This window comes from Saccostrea cucullata, unplaced genomic scaffold (genome assembly GCF_032062105.1).
Source record: "Saccostrea cucullata isolate Sc308-1 unplaced genomic scaffold, CSIRO_AGI_Scuc_v1 ctg1532, whole genome shotgun sequence".
In the NCBI taxonomy this organism is placed as follows: Eukaryota; Metazoa; Mollusca; class Bivalvia; order Ostreida; family Ostreidae; genus Saccostrea; species Saccostrea cuccullata.
The window spans coordinates 83569-104211 of NW_026925917.1; the positions used below are offsets into that span (position 1 = coordinate 83569).

General features: G+C 32.8%; 1 protein-coding gene across 1 annotated transcript; it reads left to right on the forward strand.

Moving 5' to 3' along the window:
- The first annotated feature begins 4223 nt into the window (after positions 1-4223).
- Positions 4224-15360, forward strand: LOC134270081 (pancreatic lipase-related protein 2-like). The gene is made up of 9 exons (XM_062752257.1): positions 4224-4381; positions 5592-5896; positions 5974-6202; positions 6356-6475; positions 11953-12078; positions 12345-12578; positions 13371-13482; positions 13650-13832; positions 15022-15360. Exons 1-9 carry the CDS (start codon positions 4330-4332, stop codon positions 15104-15106), a joined length of 1446 nt encoding a protein of 481 aa, XP_062608241.1. The 5' UTR covers positions 4224-4329; the 3' UTR covers positions 15107-15360.
- The last annotated feature ends 5283 nt before the right edge of the window (positions 15361-20643 follow it).

A 20643-nucleotide genomic window follows, 5' to 3' on the forward strand; every position in this document is an offset into this window, starting at 1 on the left:
ATAAACAATTATAGTGTGTCGGAATAAAACCATATATGTTTCCGATGAAGAGCATCCTTTGACTATCAACTTTAAAGTGCCTTTGTGTAGAATCACTGTGATTTCAAATAAGCAATTTTGTCGATGAAGAATCAAAAGATACGAAAAATTCAGAGAACTGACATCAAGTTTTAATAAGTTTAAAAAAAATAAATAAACACAATGCAATAACATTTTACAGAATAAACAAATAAGTAAAAAAAAATCATTAAACAACCCTGAGTCAATATAAATTACTTGGCGAATTCAGATATTTTCAGTCAATCAACTATCGATTTAATTTGACCAATTTGAGCGCCAACATCCCATTCGGAAGACAAAAAAAAACCTAATTTATGAAATAATCCTGTCAACAAATCTCAAACTACATTTCTTTCCCATGTTTTCAAGGAAGTCGTTTAGGATGACAATCAACGGTGTGTCGACAAATATGAAATATTTCTCTAAAACCTTGATATTCGGTACGATGGTTTTTCAGAGTTTAAGAATTACTTTAAATTTGCATTAAAATAGTTTGGACATATGCATTGCATTGATATAACTGATCTTGTTCCAGAATATTTTATCATGTATGTTATTAATTTTTATCAGCATGTTATCACCTGCTGAGCTTATATGTCAGACATTGTTTTGTATTCCATTGTATGCGGGAAAATAATCAAAAATAATTTCCTTTTATATTGTAAATTACAGGATGAGAAATTTACAATGTCATATGTTTAAGATATCCTAGTAGCTTTCTGATAAAATATTAATGTTTACATCGTAAAATATGGGCTGAACTTATAAATCAAGATACTAAAAAGAAAAATCCATTCTTTTTTAATAACCCGAGGGTGGACAATTCTGAAAAAAAATTAAGAGCTTCTTGTCTAGAGCGCTAATAGACATTGTCGTAAGACCTACATAAAGTATTAGTATTCACGGGGTATGTACCAAAACGTCATTATTCCGACACAACTTACATAAACCTGCCTTGATTCATCTCCATTTTAATAGGAGATTCCACTGAACTGTATTTTAAACAAAAATAGAATCTGTATTTTTATAAATATGTATAAAATATATATGAAAATAACGAACATTATAAAACCAAGGCATTCATAAGTAGATTTTACTTTTTAAACTTTTTTGATTTCGATGATCGGTGTTGTTTTGGTTATATAAGAAAGAAATTTCTGTTTTCATTTGGTCTGATTTCAATTTCAAGACATGGTACACAGGAAGACTAAAATATGCGACATTTTTATGAGTTTACTTTATATTTCATTGAAAGATGTCATGGCTTCTCAAAAATCTTCTTTGAAATTCATTCAAAACACTGAGTGGTCTACCTGGCACATAGACTTCCGAGAATGCAATGATTCACAAACCCCTATATATATACATGTATCAGTTTTTGATTTCATTGAATAAGTTAATCAAAATATAGAAATTTGTAAAATACTTGTAAAAACTTCTCATGTGCTGACATGATATGCCGTTTCCCTTGCTTAATCTGTTAATATAACTAGTAAAGTTACAGTCTTGTAAAAGACCTAGTTTCCCTAGTTATTTCATGGGTACACTTTAAACGCAAGTTAGTACCTCCAATCCTTTTTTTTTAACATAACAACAAACGTGTGCATTTCTAACAATCTAAATTGCACTTTCATTAAGGAAATGGTGCTAAAGTATTTTTTTGTGTTCATTGTTTATTTTACTGTCAATATATAATTCATTATTAATTCCCATTTAAACTGGGATTAAAAAGTAAGCACATTTTTATCAAGTCCTGGATCCTTACTCAGGGTTATTCAACTTAACCGAGCTTACTTTTTGATCTCACTCCAACTTTTACGAAGTGATTTTAATCGAAAACCTGTGAATAAGAATTAAAGCGGGCTCAACTAAGTTTTATGGCCCCGGAGTTAGTGAGTGATGTGTCTGTATTCTCACTTGTAATTTGGTGATTATTTTAGGAAATGTTGTAAATGAATTTTGTTCATTCAATCTTTTGTACAATCTTGTATAAAACCACTAATGATAATAAGTGAATGTCATTCTAACATCATTTTTTTCTATAATGAAAAACCAATTGTCCAATGGCTCCATTCTGATGGATTTCAATCTATCAAATTCAAAATCTGACGAACTTCATCAAAAAATGTACCGTGGTATGCCAACGCCCTTTCTATTTACTCTGTTAAGTTGATGTCTCAGATAAAAATTTCATTCTTCATTACTTTAAGAGCTCCAACAGTAATTTATCGAAAGATAAACTTAATAGGAATATATAACTAAAAATTTAACAATAAGAAAAAAAAAGCTTTTTTGTCTGTAAAAGTCGCAATTCCATTGATTTTTAAAGTGAACGCAGGTGGAGATTGTTTTAATTTAGTATGTAAGTGGCAAATTAAAGCCCTCAAGAACCTCAATATTTTTTACCCCTTATTGCTTTTTACCCCCCTATCCGTGAAACCGGGAAGGGCTTTAGGTTCCTCTGAGTCTGTCTGTCTTCTTGTCTTTTTGTTGAAACGCACAGAGTGAGAGAGAGAAAGTAGTTTTTTAAAATATCATTTTTCGAGGAACACATTCTCTGAATCTTATAACATTTTTTTCTGTAAAATTCTTTCAAAATGCTTTTCATTGTCCATTATTATTAAGTAAAGAGACTTTAACTTAAGATTTTCTTTTATTGCTGTTGTAAAGACTGCTTTTCTCTTCCTTTTTTGAGCTTCAGTCTCGACAGAGACTTCTGGTTTAAATATCATTTTTCGAGGAACACATTTTCTGAACTTTATAACATTTTTTTCATCTTAGTTTTCATTGTCCATTATTATTAAGTTAACATTTAAGATTTTTTGTACGGATTTTGAGATCGATCGCGGTTATTTATCTTTATTTTTTACTCTTTATGTGAAACAAAAACAAAGGTAAACAACTGCTCATATTGTATCAATATTACTTTCGCTGTCAGTCACTAGAATGAAAATATAGCGGATGATATTTGTATACATATGGGAAGTTTCAGTGACAAATACTTTTTTGTGAAATGAGATGAGAACACAAGATGACAATTACATTCTTATAATTGATCCAAAAGATAAAATTTCTTCCCTTCATGAACAAAAAAAGTAAATTAAAATGAATTTGATATCGTCTTTCACCAATTAACAATTTTCATTTGCCAATCAGTACAAGGCTTATTGTTAATTAGTAAAAGACAAAGTCAGTCTTGGGAAGGAGCGAGAGAAAGGCTTCAGCATTGTTTATATGCTAGTAATGTTGTCACTCTTAGCAAATTAATTTTTAAAATGATATGAAAACTGTATAGGTAGAAAACATGAACAAAATATTTTTGAAATCTACATTAAAGAAGATAAAAAAAATACATCTAACACTATCTGACAATCAAGTAACGAGTCGTTTGATTTTGTCAAACAACACGAAAAGAATAATTGATCTTTCGTCGTTCTCTATTTTTCTATCTCGCTTTTGATGTAAGATTAAATATCATTAATATCGGTGATATACGCGTACATGAAGCAAAAGTGATGCTAATTCACTTTAACATAACTATCAGTCTTATCTCTTTTCCTTCAAAATCAATAATTCTAATATATTAAGCTTTTCTTAAGCGCAGTTCAGATATTTACCATACTGGGTTAAACCAGAAAGCAGCTAGTAAAAATTTATACATGTATATTTGCACAGGCCCCATGTTTCTTTTTAGTTTAAATATTTACATTAATTTTTCATGCATCCATTATTCTTATACATTTTTGTATATACTTGTATTTTGTACAAGTCCTCACAATTTTCTCAGTTTAACCATGTTGTTGAATTAATAATCAGGAACCTTATAAAATCCTATAAATTGACATGTATCTATTTTTTTTTTTAGTTTTTCTTCAGATAAGTTTTTATTTTCGGATAAAAAGATATCATAGTTGTTACATGTACCGGTTAAGATGTTAGAAAATGCCCTTTTTTTCCTTTTTACATGTCATGACTTCAGAAACAAAGAAAAGAATTGTGAATGTAATAAAGATTTTTTAAAGGTGAAAAGTCATGTTTACAATTAAATTGTTTTGAAGTCCTCTAATGACTGAGTCAAAAACAATTCCGACCCCTCTTCAATGTACGAACGTCAAAGACTTATTTATTAACATAATATAGCTGATTTAGATACAGCGAAAATCTGTTAAGAATTTGGCAGATAGATTTTATCTTCAAAATAAACACACGGTAAACCTAGAAACTAAGTAGATAACTTTTCAAGACACATTTAACTTCTTTCATCCTGTGATGGCGGGTTTAAGCATATTTCTGGGATTCGTATTTGTTGTTAATGTATGTGGTAAGTAAACCCTTTATTTGCATTTTTCTTGTTTTGGTTTCTTGTTCGTTTTTCATTTAGTTTTAGAGAAACATTGTAACAATAAAATTTGATCAGAGTTCGAGACTTAGACCTTTCATAAGATTCCAGTAAGGAATGCTCAGTAGTTCTTTATGTGGGTTCATTAGAATGTTTTTTTTTCTTTTGGTTTGTTTTTTTTTTTTAACAAAAAGTAGTTAAATAAAATCATTTGTCTCCAGTAATCAGGCAAAAGGTCCCCTTTACAATATTTTAGAAAATGCTGCAATAGAAAAAAAGGAAACAAAAAAACAGAAAAACGTAATAGTACACACTAGAAAGTATAAAAGCTAAGGGGTAATTACAAAAGTACAAACGATTGCACAAATTGAAAAGGCTAGTATTAGTTTACTGTTCAGATCTTTGAATTAGACCACTCTTGCAAGAATTGAGAATTCCAACTTTGCTGTGTTCATCTACCATTCCACATAGAGGGCATTGACAGTAACAAACCCTGCACGATTCTGCAGCAATCCCCCGTGGAAAACTAATAACAAGATTCAGTTTCCAATTCAAAAACCTATGTGTAATCAATATTTATTGAATGTTCCCTATTTTCATCACAACGGTGTTTTTTTTTTTTAAAAACTGCATAAAACGTATTTTAGGCTGACATTTATTCATTGCGTGTCTACAGTGTTGGCTTGCTGCACGCAGTCAAACAAGGTTAAAATTGAGCACTTTTCATAGAAAAGTCAATGCACATAAGGAGCAGATTTTTTGAGATTTATGCATGTTTTACTGGCCGCACCCTTTTTTCTTACCTCCACAAGGAAGGGACATGACACGTTCGTGTGAACGAATTAAACACTCTTCACAAAAGAGGCACGGTTGCAAGTTTGCTTAAAAATACAGGTCCACTAGCTAGTTCTGCAGAAAATGTAGAAAGTAAACAGACAACATACGGACGACAAATGTTGAGAAAGAAAAACTCATTCTAACCTTCTGTTATGGTACTTGAGCTAAAATATACTAGGGATGTGCTACTTTTTAATGTTTGTCCAAAATAAAGAGCCTCTAGCAATCATGCAGTACTTAAGCGAAATCAGGTACCAATATATAGTGCAGTGAAAGTCAGGTAAACTATGCTTCTATGTAGAACATTAAAATACTTCAAAATAAAAAGATAACATGGATTTTCCTACACCTACAGCTGTACATTCCGAGGGACACCGAAGGGAAACGATATGCTATGGTAGGTTAGGCTGTTTTAGTATTCGACCACCCTTCAATAACACCAATGATCTGCCCATGGATCCTTCATTTATAACCACCAGATTCTACCTTCTCACCGACTATTCTGACCACACACCGATAACCATATCAGAAGATGACCTGAACAGCTCGGAAGGGACCCCCTTTCAGCCAAATCTAAACACAGTTTTCATCATCCATGGATTTCTGCAGAACGGCAGAGTTGAATGGATGTTACACATGGCGCTAGAGTTGCTGAGGCGGGTTTGTATTTATTTTACATTCTACTCTTGTTTCCTTGGCGTAACGGTTGCTGATGTGGTAAATATTTCCTGTTTCAGAAATCTCAGAATGTTATACTAGTTGACTGGGGCAACGGATCAGGTTTTCCCTATGGACAAGCAACAGCTAACACACGTGTGGTTGGAGCAGAAATTGCAGCGCTTATTACGTCGCTAAATAATAAACTGGGTACTACTAACGCCAACTATCATCTGATCGGACATAGCTTAGGTGCGCACGTCGCCGGATATGCTGGATATAGACTTCCGGGCTTAAGTCGTATTACAGGTGCAGAATTATACACATTTGAGTATAAACGTTATTTTGTTACCAACAGATTATGTGTAATGGGTTCTTTGATATCTAAGTTTATTGCTTCAAGCTGAAACGGTGGAAGATGATACACACAACATTTATTTATTTATTTGTTGCACTTTTAAGGTCTGGATGCTGCTCAGCCAAATTTCCAGAATTTTGATCTTCAGGTTCGCTTGGATCAAAGCGATGCTGTATTTGTGGACGCTATACATACAGATGGTTCTGATTACAATACATTGTCAGGTGAATAGTTTAAGTCACTAACATTACATATTTGGGTAATAGGCAAAGTTTAAAAGTCATTAAGAGAACATAATAATCTTACTACATGTATAGGTCAGAATCATTCCTAAAATTTTAAAGTATGAATAAACTTCGATCATACACACAGAACACTATAGACCGAAAACCTACCTTTTTCGATTACTAGTATATACATACTTGATATAATATACAAACTGTAACGTGCAACGCGGCCGAGCTTGGGTGTGTGGTGATATGTCTTGTATCACCGAGGCGTTACACTAGGTTCGTTAACCTGTTAACTCAGGTTTTTGTTGACCAAATAAAATTACAATCAAATATATACAGTGAAATAATACAATGGATCAACGGGTTTCTTCTTGATTGGATAACCACTAGCTGTGGTCAACGGGTGTCTCCCGTAAGTAGATTTCTTCGGTCCTGCCACTTCTAACTGTATATACTTCCCCCACTTCTCACTGTGGTATGGCATATGACTGCCTTATTCAGGTCTTACTCTTTTGGGTAGTCTACAACACTTAGCTGTCTATCCCCCGCAACTGTCTGCCTTATTCAGGTCTTATGACCGTGTGTACGAGGAGAAACAAGCTAAGGTTTCACAACTCCGTCACCAGACAGGTCTCAAAGGTCCTGCAATACAATTAATATTATCCCAATGCAGTCAGTCCCAGTACATAGGCAGCTACAAACTACTTTAATGATCGTAAAATTAATATTTTTTAGTGTTTAAGAAATTAGACCAAAACGTAGGTCTAACGTTTTATACGAAACTAAATCACAAAAACCAATTTCCGTTTCAAAACATTCAAGTGTGTTCAAAGCTTCATTGCTAGGCCTGATCTGCTTTTTTAAGAAATGAAAATGAAGATATATCTAACTGACATGTAAACGTCCTCCGGAATTTGAACTCAGTGGGAGATATGATAGGATCATTTCTTCTGACAAATGAGACACTCTAATATTGGGTTTGTAGCACTGTCAAAAGCTAAAGGCACGGCCCCTGTCATCATTGATTTACAAAAAGGAGGTTATTTTGCAATTCTGCAATAAAAAAATATTAATATTTTGAGCACAATCCTCTTTATAAAATACAAAGTATTAGTTTATAATCTTCTCTGCATCGTTGAAATTTTTGCTTGTTAATATGAATCAATTAATCTCTTATGCATCCAGAAAATATACAATTGAAGTAAGTTGTGGAAAAAGTGAGAAAGTGAAAAAAAACAACATGCATTACGGCATCGTTATGAATGATACGGCAATTTATCGTTTGAACGGAAATCATTACACCACTTGTCAAAGACCGTTTGTGAAAACAAGGAACCACCATAGAGCCTTAGCAATGCAAACAGAAGAAAGCTAGACTTTTGATTTCCGATCATTGTAGATTAATAAAAAAATCTTATATAATCTGAGCAGCATATGGATATCAATAATTGCAATACGCCTTGCTAAAAGACATGCAGAGAGAGTTTACTTTTGAAAAGGAAATCAGTTTGTTTTGCATCTTATTTCGGTTCACGCCTTAGAAAGGTTGATAATTACAAGATTCCCACGATAAAGCTTATCATAGTGAGATTACAAGGGAAAATAAGCACAAGAGTCTGGAGAAAACAAGGTCATTTGGTTTAGATTGGCTAAAGAATCATACAAAAATGTAGATAGCTTTGGCAGAGACATTACTCAAAAGTATACATGTTTTACTTTGATAAAATTAAACAGTACAAATATCGTGCATTTCATCTTTAAAAATGCTTAGGCAACGTGAACTTTGTTCATCGAAATACAATTTGGGTATAGCCTAAATTTTAATTAAAAAAAGACTGTATAGCTTTTTAATTAAAAAAAACTATTAAATGGCAAAATACATGTATGTGTGTTGTAAAATGAGTGTATGTCTAATTTTTATAATTTCATTATTTGTTTGGTTTCTTTAACTTGCTTAGAACCTCTGCTTCACAGGAAATAAAGAATATCCTTATCTCTTGTCATTATAAAAGGATAAGTTGTCATAGGTTGAATAAAATATGAAATAATAGGGAAACATTTAACACAATTAATTGGTGGTAGTGACAACTTCTATCCTCCAATAAACTATTAAACATAGCAAGAGCAATAATTAGAAATCTAAACTGCATTTGATGAGTTTCGGAGAAATCATGTTTCCGTTCTGTAGCTATTCATGTGATAATAAACGTTTTATATTTATCTGTGGAATTGTTTTGACCTTTCCGTCTAAATCCTAAATAAACCTGTCAAATTGCAGGAAAGGAGATTTTATATTCTAAGAATGGGTTGGCCGTATTGCTTGACTGTGCAAGAAGGATTCAATAACAATGCTTTGTGTTCTCAAAATACGGACTGATTAATTTTTGCAAAAGTACATTTCCCAAATAAAAAAATCAATGTCGTATTCTGAATCAAATATTAGAGAGACATCATATAATTTAATGTAGATGTATTTTATAGCATAATAAACATGGCGAGCATATCTGAAATTAAGCAGATGACTGATGTTTAAGGAAATCAAAAATTCTAATTTTAAAAAAAATCTGATTTTCTCCTTCAGAACTGATTTTTAAGAAAAAAAAAAAGAATACTTCTTACAAACAAATATATTTCGGGTTCCTGTAAATGTTCAACCAAGCCTCTTTTTTACTCCTCACTAAGATATTGACAGTAGTGAAGGCAAAACTTCAAGAGTACTGTGCAACAATATATTCAAAAAGTGGTGTGAATCAGATGTGGATACTCAAAAATTCCAAAGAACTTTTGGACAATTTGAAATCATAAGAATTTGCCAAAATCAACAGCTTAAAAACTTGCCACTTTTCAACTTTATACACAACCATTCCCAACGATAAATTAAAGTCCAGGCTTTTTGATATCATTGACAGCTGCTTTTTCAATAAAAATGGAACTCGTAAATTTAGTTACCTGGTCATTTGCAAAATTATTTTGTTAACACATTCTGATTGCACAAACAAGTACTCTGAAGTTGACATCAATGAGATGCTTGAGTTTCTGATTGACAATATCTATGTGGTTTTTGGAGACCAGGTATTCCAACAATCAAATACCAATTGCGCTCCGTTATTAGCAGACCTATTTCATATTCATATGAGGCAGAATTTGTAAAAAAAAAGAATCTTATGCGTGAAAAGAAGAAAACACTTGCTGTGGCCTTCAACTCGACTCGACATTTAGATATATCGACGACGTATTGTCAATTAACAATGGTCATTTCCATTCCTACGTCGATACGATATATCCTGGTGAGCATGAGATAAGAAACACCAGAGAGTCTCACACATCTGTTTCATACTTGGATATTTTACTTGAAAAAGACGTTAATGGTAATCTAACAACCAAGCTTTATGATAAACGTGATGACTTTAAACTTTTCTATCGTCGACTTCCCTTACTTATGCAGCAATATACCTTCATCACCTGCATACGGAGTGTATATATCTCAGTTAATTCTATACACAAGAGCAACGTAGAACAACTTTAAAACGAGGTAAATTATTGACAAGCAAGTTGATGAAACAAGAATAAAGTCTCGTTTAAAGTCATCAGAAAATTATGACCTTGTCAACAAATACACAATTTATCACACAAATGCTGAGAGATACTAATATTAATTGTTAGTCCATTATTTATATACTGAATTGACGACGGATTTTCCCATTATTTCCCGATCATGACAAGGAGCACACGGCGGGTGTGACCGGTCAGAAAGGGATGCTCACTCCTTCATGGCACCTGATCCCACCTCTGATGTTTCGGAGGTCCGTGTTTGCTCTGCCCCTATTTTGTATTGTTTTATGGACTTTGATATTGAATACTGTTCGTTATCTCCATATCCTTCTTGATATGATATTTGACTGATTTACTATCATAGCAAATATTTATGAAAATGGAATGGTCACCTGATTTTTGGTTTCAAATAGCCTATATACTGAGAAGTTTGGTATCCTACATTCGTAATACTTTTCATCTTACATTCACACCAGCACTGATCAATACTTTCACTTTTTTTCAGTGTAAAAAAAATAGTTCCACTAAATTCTCAGAAAATTATATTGATTTCACTGGAGAGATACATAATGGTTAATCTTTACAGAGAGATGATGACCTGAATAAGTATGTAACTTGATTGTACTTAAAGCTTTGTCTAACAATCTTCCCTCTAAATTTATTAAATTTAGTTGAAGGAAGTGAATGTTTAAAGAATTTAAATCGTGATGCAACTTCATACATACATATACATCTAAAAATGTACTCGGTGTTTAACCATTTCGACCCAGAATTATATTTTTAAGTATGAAAACTGCATTAAAAGTTGAATGCTAATAAAATTGATTGTTATGAATTTCCTCCGCAGAAACATTTTAAAGGAGAATACCAGATATAAAGAAATGTAAAAAGATTTCTTGATTCAAAGCTACTATATTAAAGCTGAACATGGCGCGTAATGCCATATTCTATTATACTATCTACGATATCAGCACCGGGATATACCTTTCGCATTAGTTACCTGGCTGCTTTATTGTCACTGGTGTCGGCGTGGAATGTCGACACGTGTTCATGCTGCTTATTTTGCATTGCCTTTATTTTATTGCATGAATGTGTTTTTGTGTTTGTATACCGCACTGACCTGTCCAAATGTTGTAAGTTACGCTCCTACCTTAGAAATACACTTCAGTAATTTTTGTCGCTACCGAGTGCTGTCGACGCTATGCATTCCGTCTTCACCGATGACAACTGATTTCACTGAACAATGACCAAGTTGCCGGTTATATAGGGGACATCAGATATAACGAGTGAATAATCGAATATGGTGGACAAATTCCATTAACGAATCGTATTCAGCCTTAAAACAGAAAGTCGAATGATTGCAATACCTAAGCTGGATTTCTCCTGTTTGTTCAAAGTTTAGAATTTAAAACGGGATATCTAATTTAAGTTTGTTTTATTTTTGGTCATAATTTTCTGTCTGGCAATAACATTTAAAATGACAGAACATGTCCCTTGTCATTTTAATTCCAGTCCAGTTGTTAGGCAGCATGACAGTTAAAAAAATCGTTCCTTTTTATACGTAGATATGTTACATGTACAGGTTGGGTTAACATTAGTCTAAAGCCTGAGAAAATAAACTTTAATCCAAAAATATCGAGCTTTGATAGGTAGGATAAACGCAGTTCTCTAAAATGTTCATCCTCTGTTTGTTCACTATGGAATTGCATTTAGTTCAAAAATAATTATAAAGAAAACATTGTTTAAAATAAGTCGTCATAGTGATTTTTTTTATACGAGATTCAGTACTGTTTAGCCTGTTTTTGTCTATCAATGTCATATTACTCCGGAAATTAATGTAATCGGATAATCAGTTTTTGTTGCAAAACATCAAATTAATTACTTAACAATGAAACAGTTGAATTGGATACCAACAGGATATGGTATGATGCTTCCCGTGGGACACATGGATTTTTACCCTAATGGTGGAAGCAATCAGCCAGGTTGTCCAAGACAAAGCCTCATGAATATCATATCAGAGGAATACGAGGACGGCACGTACGGTAGAAAACATAGTCACTTCTGTTTATCTCTCATTTTTTATATTAAAAGGTTTTTCTCAGTATATAATTTGAAAAATGTTTCGATTTGAATTTAATCGCACAAAATTTCAAGAAAATGTGGTTTGTGTAACAGTCACTTTAACTCCATAACATGTATACAAATTAAATAACTGAATTTTGAAAAATCAATTTTCTGCGCACATTGTTATACTTTTAGAGGACATACACTGTTCATTTAGACTATAGTTGTACCTTATTTTACGTAGAAACGGGCAATATAATCAGCTGTAGCCACAGTCGCTCCATCTTTCTGTTTACGGAATCCATCAACGACCCCTGCCCATTTACTTCCTTTCAGTGTTCCCGAACACGTGACTTTTTGGCAGGAAACTGCTTTGACTGTGGAGGTTTGCCCTGTCCCAGGATTGGATATGATGCAAACAAGTATAGAGCCAGAGGAAAATTTTATCTGGCTACACGATCAAGAGCTCCATATTGTGGTACTACTTTTTAAACGATGTTTGTCAATCAAATCTATGTTTCAATACAAAACTAGATTTAATTCAGATAAAGGATGCATTTGCAATGAAACAGAGACACATGGGAAAATTTATTAGAACGGAACGACAATTTCTATTTCTTTTATTAAAGCCTAGTAGAGTTGCGAGTAAAGTAGTCAGGACATTATACATGTGTGTATGCTTGTCCCATCAGGCCATCTTTACAATAATGTTTGCTCTCTCCCTAGTGACGGGTAAAAAAATGGGTCGATAGGTACGTGTAGGTAGAGAAAAATCTTTTCTCCGGAACATTTTGAAATATCCTTTGACAGGATAAAAAAAATCAGGACCAAAAGAAAAAAAATATATGGTATCATGGCCTGGAAGGTCGAAACAAGTTTTGAGTCGGGGGAGGGCAAACAAGTTTGATTAAAAGCAATTTTGCTTAATAAGCAGATTTCTCCTGATAGTTTTAAATAAGATTGCTACAAGTGTAACATTTTAAACTCCTCCTTGTGCACATCACAACAGTGTAACATTTTAAACTCCTCCTTGTGCACATCACAACTGTGATGTTCACAAGGAGGAGTTTAAAATGTTACACTTGTAGCAATTTTATTTATTCAACAAGTACATTAGAAACTTACCGATATAAAAACCTAATTAAAGATGCATGCAACAATACCGAAAATTTTCCCTTTAAATAGTCGAGAAAGGGGAAAAAAAAAAAAAAAGATTCACCAGACTTTAAAATAAGTAAACGACTACAGTGTATGATAATTTAATCCTCAGGACACCAGTACTTGGTCCGACTGGAACTTGGGACCTTTCGACCAACATATGGGACATTGAAACTAAAATTTCTGACTTCAAGTGGCTTATCGGATAAAGTTATCTTTAATGGGTATGTATGATGTAATTTTTCATCTTTAAGTGCAATGAGTGTGCTTGAAGTATTTCTTTATGTTGTTACTCTGTGAACACTGAACATGAAACTTAAAATAAAGAATACTAGTATTGTGATAAAATGATGGATGTGAACACTTCTTAATTATTGTGAGTATTTTCCAGGTTGAACCGACCTTTTGCATCTGGGCAGACTTACAGCGCCATGCTTGTGGAGCTTCACGAATTAGGAGGCATTCTACAAGCTCAACTGGAATTTCATGAACAGAGTTCCTTCTTCTCCTGGGGTTCTGACAGAGGGATTGTCATACAGAAAATCACTGTCACCACGGCTGATACAGACAAGTCGTAAGTATCCGTGTCTTCTGCAATAACACTTGGTTAAGTTGTGAATCAACTCTAATAACTTAAATAACTGTTCACCTATACCAATCTGATATAGAGTCGCGAAGTAAGAAGTTAATCCTTATGTAATCCGTATGAGAACGCGGGTCCCTTGTCGCAGTAGGTGCTGGCACGAAAAGGACCCTTCCCTGCTTAATGGCCCTGAGTGCCGAGTATAGGACAAAATTTGCAGCTCTCCACGGGCAAGTGTGGCGTCTCCATATGAGTGGAAAAATTCTCGAGGGGGACGTTAAACAAAATACAATCTATAAATTGATAGGATATGCTCATAATCTAACTTTGCCTTTTATAAAGTATATTTTCTTAAATATTTGAATAGCAGATCATATTTACTCGCACAATCTCGATTAAATTTTAAATATATATATATATCAATTATTTTAATACTCTTTAGACTATATATCAAGTAGCTAGACTTTTAACAAAACTTGATTATACATTTACGTAACTAGAGGCATGTATTTTTAAACATGTGATATTGTTTTCTTGTTTTAAAGAAATTTCTTTGCAAACCTTTTCGTGTCCCGATTTCAAATTCAACAGAATGGCATCTGGATCACAATTTTTTGTTGTTGTTTTTAACATATGAAAAATATAAAAAAATTACTCAGAGAGGGACGTTAAACAGATTATTTATATACAGAAACAGCTCCTGCTAATATCCCTATTATAATCAGCCAGAGTTCTCCAAAATTATTGTAAAAGAAATTTTAAAAATTTTCAGACTGCTTATGATCACTCAAAAGCGACGATAGGTATATTGTATAGCATGTAGCTAGCTATAGAATGTCATAGCCTACACGACTGCGTTACGCACAGACAGCATTTTATAGGTTGCAATATGAGGGGTAAAATAAAATACAACAAATTCAATGATTTTTAAATGTACATTTTATAAGTTGGACTATGAGGAGAAAAATAAATACAACAAGTTCAGTGATTTCTAATTGTATATAGAATTTATTTCACTCCTATCCCTGTTTTTAGAAGTCCTGTGCCACTCGAAAAATGAATTCTTCAATTATATATCCAACTGCAAAGCACTGAATAACTTCATTCTATTTTGGAAAGATAGAACACGTCTAATATAAACCTGTTAAGACCAGAATACTCAAATGGACTTTATTTTCAGAGTCTACTTTTGTGGCAACCATTTAAGAATGATGTCAGATGTTCCGGCTGGACTTCACAGACCGCAGTACACACCGGACTGTTAGGGGCGTTATAGAACGATCAACTCAACTGTATTGTCTGGAATGAATAATACTTTAATGCAATGTTAATTTGTATAGAAATAATAATTAATGTCGTAACAGTATATGTTGAAATGATAATATCTTTACGCCCTTCCTGGATTTTTTATCATTATGAAATTGTTATTAAACTAAATCCTACCATTTGTTATTCTTTTGTAAAGATACTTATTTTCTAGTTATTTAGTTTGATTAAATAAAATTGTGTTTAAACAAAACGGTATTTCATTTTTTTTCCAACAAAAATTTCTATTTAGTGCCCAATTTATGTATAAGGTTCCTTTCTTTCATATTTGTCTAAAATTTATTTTCCAAAAGAAATCTGATTAAAATGTGCTCAGTTTCATCGTGCGCTTTGCGAATTTGTGTCAGTGAAAAAAAATATCTAGTACAAACCATTAATGAGCCTTACTGCTCCAAATAAATATGATTTCAAGTTGAAAATTTGATAATTTTTCCGTATAACGGTAATTACTTTAATTTAAAGTTAAATTTTTGTACTCATTGCGCTAAGCAAAATGACCTGATAAACTTGATTCCATGGTTATATATAATAACGTTATCTTTCCTGGGTCACAGCGCTGTGTAACAACAGACTGCCGTCATGATATCCTGTCTGTTCCTCCTGTTTTTATTAACTGCGGCTACAAGAGGTTTGTAGTGCTATTCTTTTCAAAGAATTCAAAAAATCTGAAAGCATTGCTACAATGAATGCCAAACACACGTATTTTGGTGTGAAAATGCAGTTATTTCGCGATAAATATTATCTGATTTAATGACACTGAGAGATCACTTTGTAAGAAGGATAAATCAAATTTTCGACATTGTTGTAAACCCCGAAAGAATTTATGTGTATATAAATCAATTTGAGATCACTGTTTCCATTGACCAATGCTCCTCAAAACATCGTTTCATCTTATTTGACTCTTCGCAAAAATATTAATAAAGAAGCGAAACAGAAACACTCCAGGGGCCCGTTGTACAAAAGAACTTACGACTAAGACCTTGGCAAAATTAAACTCTGCTCATAACTTTCTATTTTACAGATCTTTTTTCAATCTTTTTCAAAAGAATTTTACAAGATAATATTATACTAGTAATTTCAAACAGAATCATTAATTTTAAAATATTTTACAATCAACTATTATTTTTGGTCTTGTCGTAATTTTATTTAAATGGGTCCCAGGCGTATAGTGCAACATCAAAACGGTGCGAATCAGAACTAGATACATAAAACTCCAGGTAACATTTAGAGAATTCAAAATCACAAAGCACGACTTTTCAATACTTTATACAACCATTCCACAGGGACACACAAACGAATTTTGTGTTTGTTAAACAACAGCTTCTTTATTCAACACATAAATCTGCAAACCACATTATTGGTCATTTGCAAAAGTATCAATTTGATAATAGACTTTCTTATTCTCCGGACAAGTACATGTACTCCAAGGATAAATATTAAAAAGATGTTTCCTAATGGCTATATCTATATGCCCAGGTTTTTAAAGAAGTTCTCTTACTGCGGCCGTCATTTTGGCTTTTAGATGTTTCGTGAACGTTTTAGCAAATAACAAATATTAATTTACACATATACCTTGATTCAATTTGTCCCGCGGAACTCAGAATGAAAAATACGTTAGAGTCTGCTTTATATGTGTAAGGGTATTTTACAAGGAAAAGACACTGATGCACACTAACAAAACTTTATGATTAATGTGATGATAAACATTTTTTTCTAAACCTAGCATTAAATACCAGTATCGCCTGCAAATAGATTTCAAGTCCCTTAGTTAATTCGATACGCAAGAATGTGTATTGCACATACATACGAACACAATTAAACCAGAAGTCTCTGTCGAGACTGTAGCTCTACTGGTTTGTACTTATCAAAAACCATTACACTATTTTATGTATCTTAGTGTAGTCTACTTGTGTGCCAACTTATTTTGAAATCAAACTAAAACTGTAGAAGGAGTAGCGTTTTGAATGAATTTCACAGAAAATTCTATTTTTAGTAACCATGGTAACACTGTTCATCGAAATCAAAAACCGATGCACTATTCTATGTATCTTAGTGTAGTCTACTTGAGTGCCAAGTTATATTGAAATCAGACCAAAACTGTAGAAGGAGTAGCGTTTTAAAGGAATTTCACAGAAAATTCTATTTTAAGTAACCATGGCAACACCGTTCATCGAAATCAAAAACCGATGCATTATTTTATGTATCTTAGTGTAGTCTACTTGTGTGCCAAGTTATATTGAAATCAGACCAAACCTGTAGAAGGAGTAGCGTTTTAAAGGAATTTCACAGAAAATTCTATTTTTAGTAACCATGGCAACACCGTTCATCAAAATCAAAAACCGATGCACTATTCTATGTATCTTAGTGTAGTCTACTTGTGTGCCAAGTTATATTGAAATCAGACCAAAACTGTAGAAGAAGTAGCATTTAAAAGGAATTTCACAGAAAATTCTATTTTTAGTAACCATGGCAACACCGTTCATCGAAATTAAAAACCGATGCACTATTCTATGTATCTTAGTGTAGTCTACTTGTGTGCCAAGTTATATTGAAATCAGACCAAAACTGTAGAAGGAGTAGCGTTTTTAAGGAATTTCACAGAAAATTCTATTTTTAGTAACCATGGCAACAACGTTCATTGAAATTAAAAACCGATGCACTATTCTATGTATCTTAGTGTAGTCTACTTGTGTGCCAAGTTATATTGAAATCAGACCAAAACTGTAGAAGGAGTAGCGTTTTTAAGGAATTTCACAGAAAATTCTATTTTTAGTAACCATGGCAACAACGTTCATCAAAATTAAAAATCGATGCACTATTCTATGTATCTTAGTGTAGTCTACTTGTGTGCCAAGTTATATTGAAATCAGACCAAAACTGTAGAAGGAGTAGCATTTTTAAGGAATTTCACAGAAAATTCTATTTTTAGTAACCATGGCAACACCGTTCATCGAAATTAAAAACCGATGCACTATTCTATGTATCTTAGTGTACTCTACATGTGTGCCAAGTAATATTGAAATCAGACTAAAATTGTAGGAGGAGTAGCGTTTTGAAAAATTGTTTACAGACGGACGGACGCCGGACGCATTACTATCGCATAAGCTCTTCTGGTCTCTGACCAGTAGAGCTAAAAACAGGGTTTTGATAGATAAGTTGATGATAACGGATATCAACAATCATTGGAATAAACATTTTACTAATTCTTTGGTCAAAGCAATGACCTGCTTTGCAATTTCTCGTTAGGTCGAATGCTGACTGGTGTCTTTCTAATAAATTGTTAGGGAATTATTCTTACATTGATTATAGGCTGGTACTTCAGTCTGTTAGAATTCCCATGGATACCGGTACATGTACTAACTCTACTCCGTTTAGAACAATTAAAAAAATTCAGAAGCTTCAACGCCAAAAGAACAGCTGTCTTGCTATTGCCTTCATTTCGACTTTTAAAGGGGGAGGAAATAAGCACCTCCTTCAAATTTACCTGGTTTTAGAACCTCTGTCAATCATCTGAAATTAAGCCTGGGATTGGATACTTTGATTTGATTGACATTTAGTTTGCTGCTGTTGTGTATATCTTGTGTACCTTGTCTGGAGATCGAACCGACCATCGAATTAACTTTCAGACTTTTGATGCCTACCGCACTGTATGCCAACGTGATAAAGAAGCAATCAAATCGTTCTTTTCTTTTTTAATTCATAAGAATATGCCATGAATATAATCAATCTATCAAATAATTAAATAAATGACAAGAAAATCATGGCTATATAATATATATTATAAAATTAATTTTAAAAGGGAGGATTTCGTATCACGATTACAATCGATAATTTTAATTTCCGTGTCAAAACATGAGTTAACGTACTTTTATTCCTCAATTAATTAACAAAATAAACCGACCTGCGTTTGAAACTAGTATCATGGAATTAAAGAATATTATTTTTTTAAAAAAAGTATGACAACATTGTAACATTGTTCATGAGTCAAGCGAATTTATATTTATAAGACAAACTTGCTGTACGTGTCACTTTTCTTCGAGACATAGTGACGAAGTTACGGTATAATAATAAGTTTTAGAAGAGAAATTACTCGAAATATAACATCTTGCTTTGGATTTTTAATGTTTGAAATTAATAATGAATTCCGAAAGAAAAAAAAGATGCAGATGATTCTTTTCCCGTTTCATAGCTGTCGGGGAATCAACCCCAACCATGCGTTATGGAAAAATCAAGTAGGGTTTATCTTAAAAAGATATTTATTTAGACAATAATATTTCTACTTAACATTTTATTCTCAAAACATCGATTCTAAGTTTCATTCTCATTTACGTAGAGACTGTTTTATGATTCACTTTCTTCTTTCGATTTGCGTAGACGACGTGTAATTTGAATTATTTACTTCCCTTTTTGTCGCCAGATTACAACGACAGATTTTGATGCTAAATGTATTTTCGTTATTACACTTCATTAAGAAACATACTGTATGTAAAAAAAAATGTCGAATTATTAAAAATATTAATTATTTTAAAAGAAAGAAATAGAGAAGGATTCTGTCTGCAACAAAAAATGCTTTATTTCGCATTTCAATTCATGAGCTAAACATGAAAAAAAACGGCTTCGGTTTTCAAAGTCGTAGGAAAACACATACAGGTAATACACTCGGGTATCAGGTAACATCCTGTGTATATAGGTAGTATACACAAACCAGCGTCGTTCCCTCGGGGCTTCTCAGCCGCTTCGATTAAGCTCCACCCCACACCAAACTTACCTGAGGAAAACCGTACGGTTGAAAACCTCGGCCTTTAAATATATCGACGACGTTTTGTCAATTAACATTAGTAATTTTATTCTGCCTTGATTATATATCCCAAAAGTCGCTTCATATTTGGATATTTTTCTAGAGAAAATTATTGATGGCAAATTATGACAATTTTTGTCTTTACATAATAAAATTATGTTATAATATAAAAATTTTATTATGTAAAGACCAAAACTGTTTTCTTTCGTCAATTTCCAATATTTGAATAAAATATATGTATTAATTTCACCTACTTATTGAGTTTAGCATGCTTTACCTCACGAATGATTTCCAGTATAATGCGGACCACTGACAAACAAGTTGATGCAACACGGATATCAAAAATCTCGTTTGAAGTTAACATTGCGCAAATTCTTAAGTCGAATACAACAACATCGTTTGCAAAAACAGTGTACAATTTGTCGTTAGGTAAATTGCTCACTGATGCTTTCGATCTGGTAATTCTTTTTCAAACTATGAATTGTTATCACTCTATGGATTTAATTTTGCGTTGACACGATTATGAATAGGTGTAACGTCGGATGTGTTCGGTCAACAGGAATGCTTACTCGTATATGACATCTAATCTCACCACTGTCTTTAGAGGTCTGTTGGTTCTGCTAAATATTTGTATTGTTAAAATGGACTTCCGAAAATGGTCACTTAAATTTAAATCTA

Bases quoted from the DNA above. Each gene is read 5' to 3' on its own strand.
- LOC134270081 (XM_062752257.1), top strand. From the start codon at position 4,330: ATGGCGGGTTTAAGCATATTTCTGGGATTCGTATTTGTTGTTAATGTA. The intron at 5,897-5,973 runs GTTTGTATTTAT...TTCCTGTTTCAG, and splicing joins CGCTAGAGTTGCTGAGGCGG to AAATCTCAGAATGTTATACT. The intron at 6,476-11,952 runs GTGAATAGTTTA...GGATACCAACAG, and splicing joins TGATTACAATACATTGTCAG to GATATGGTATGATGCTTCCC.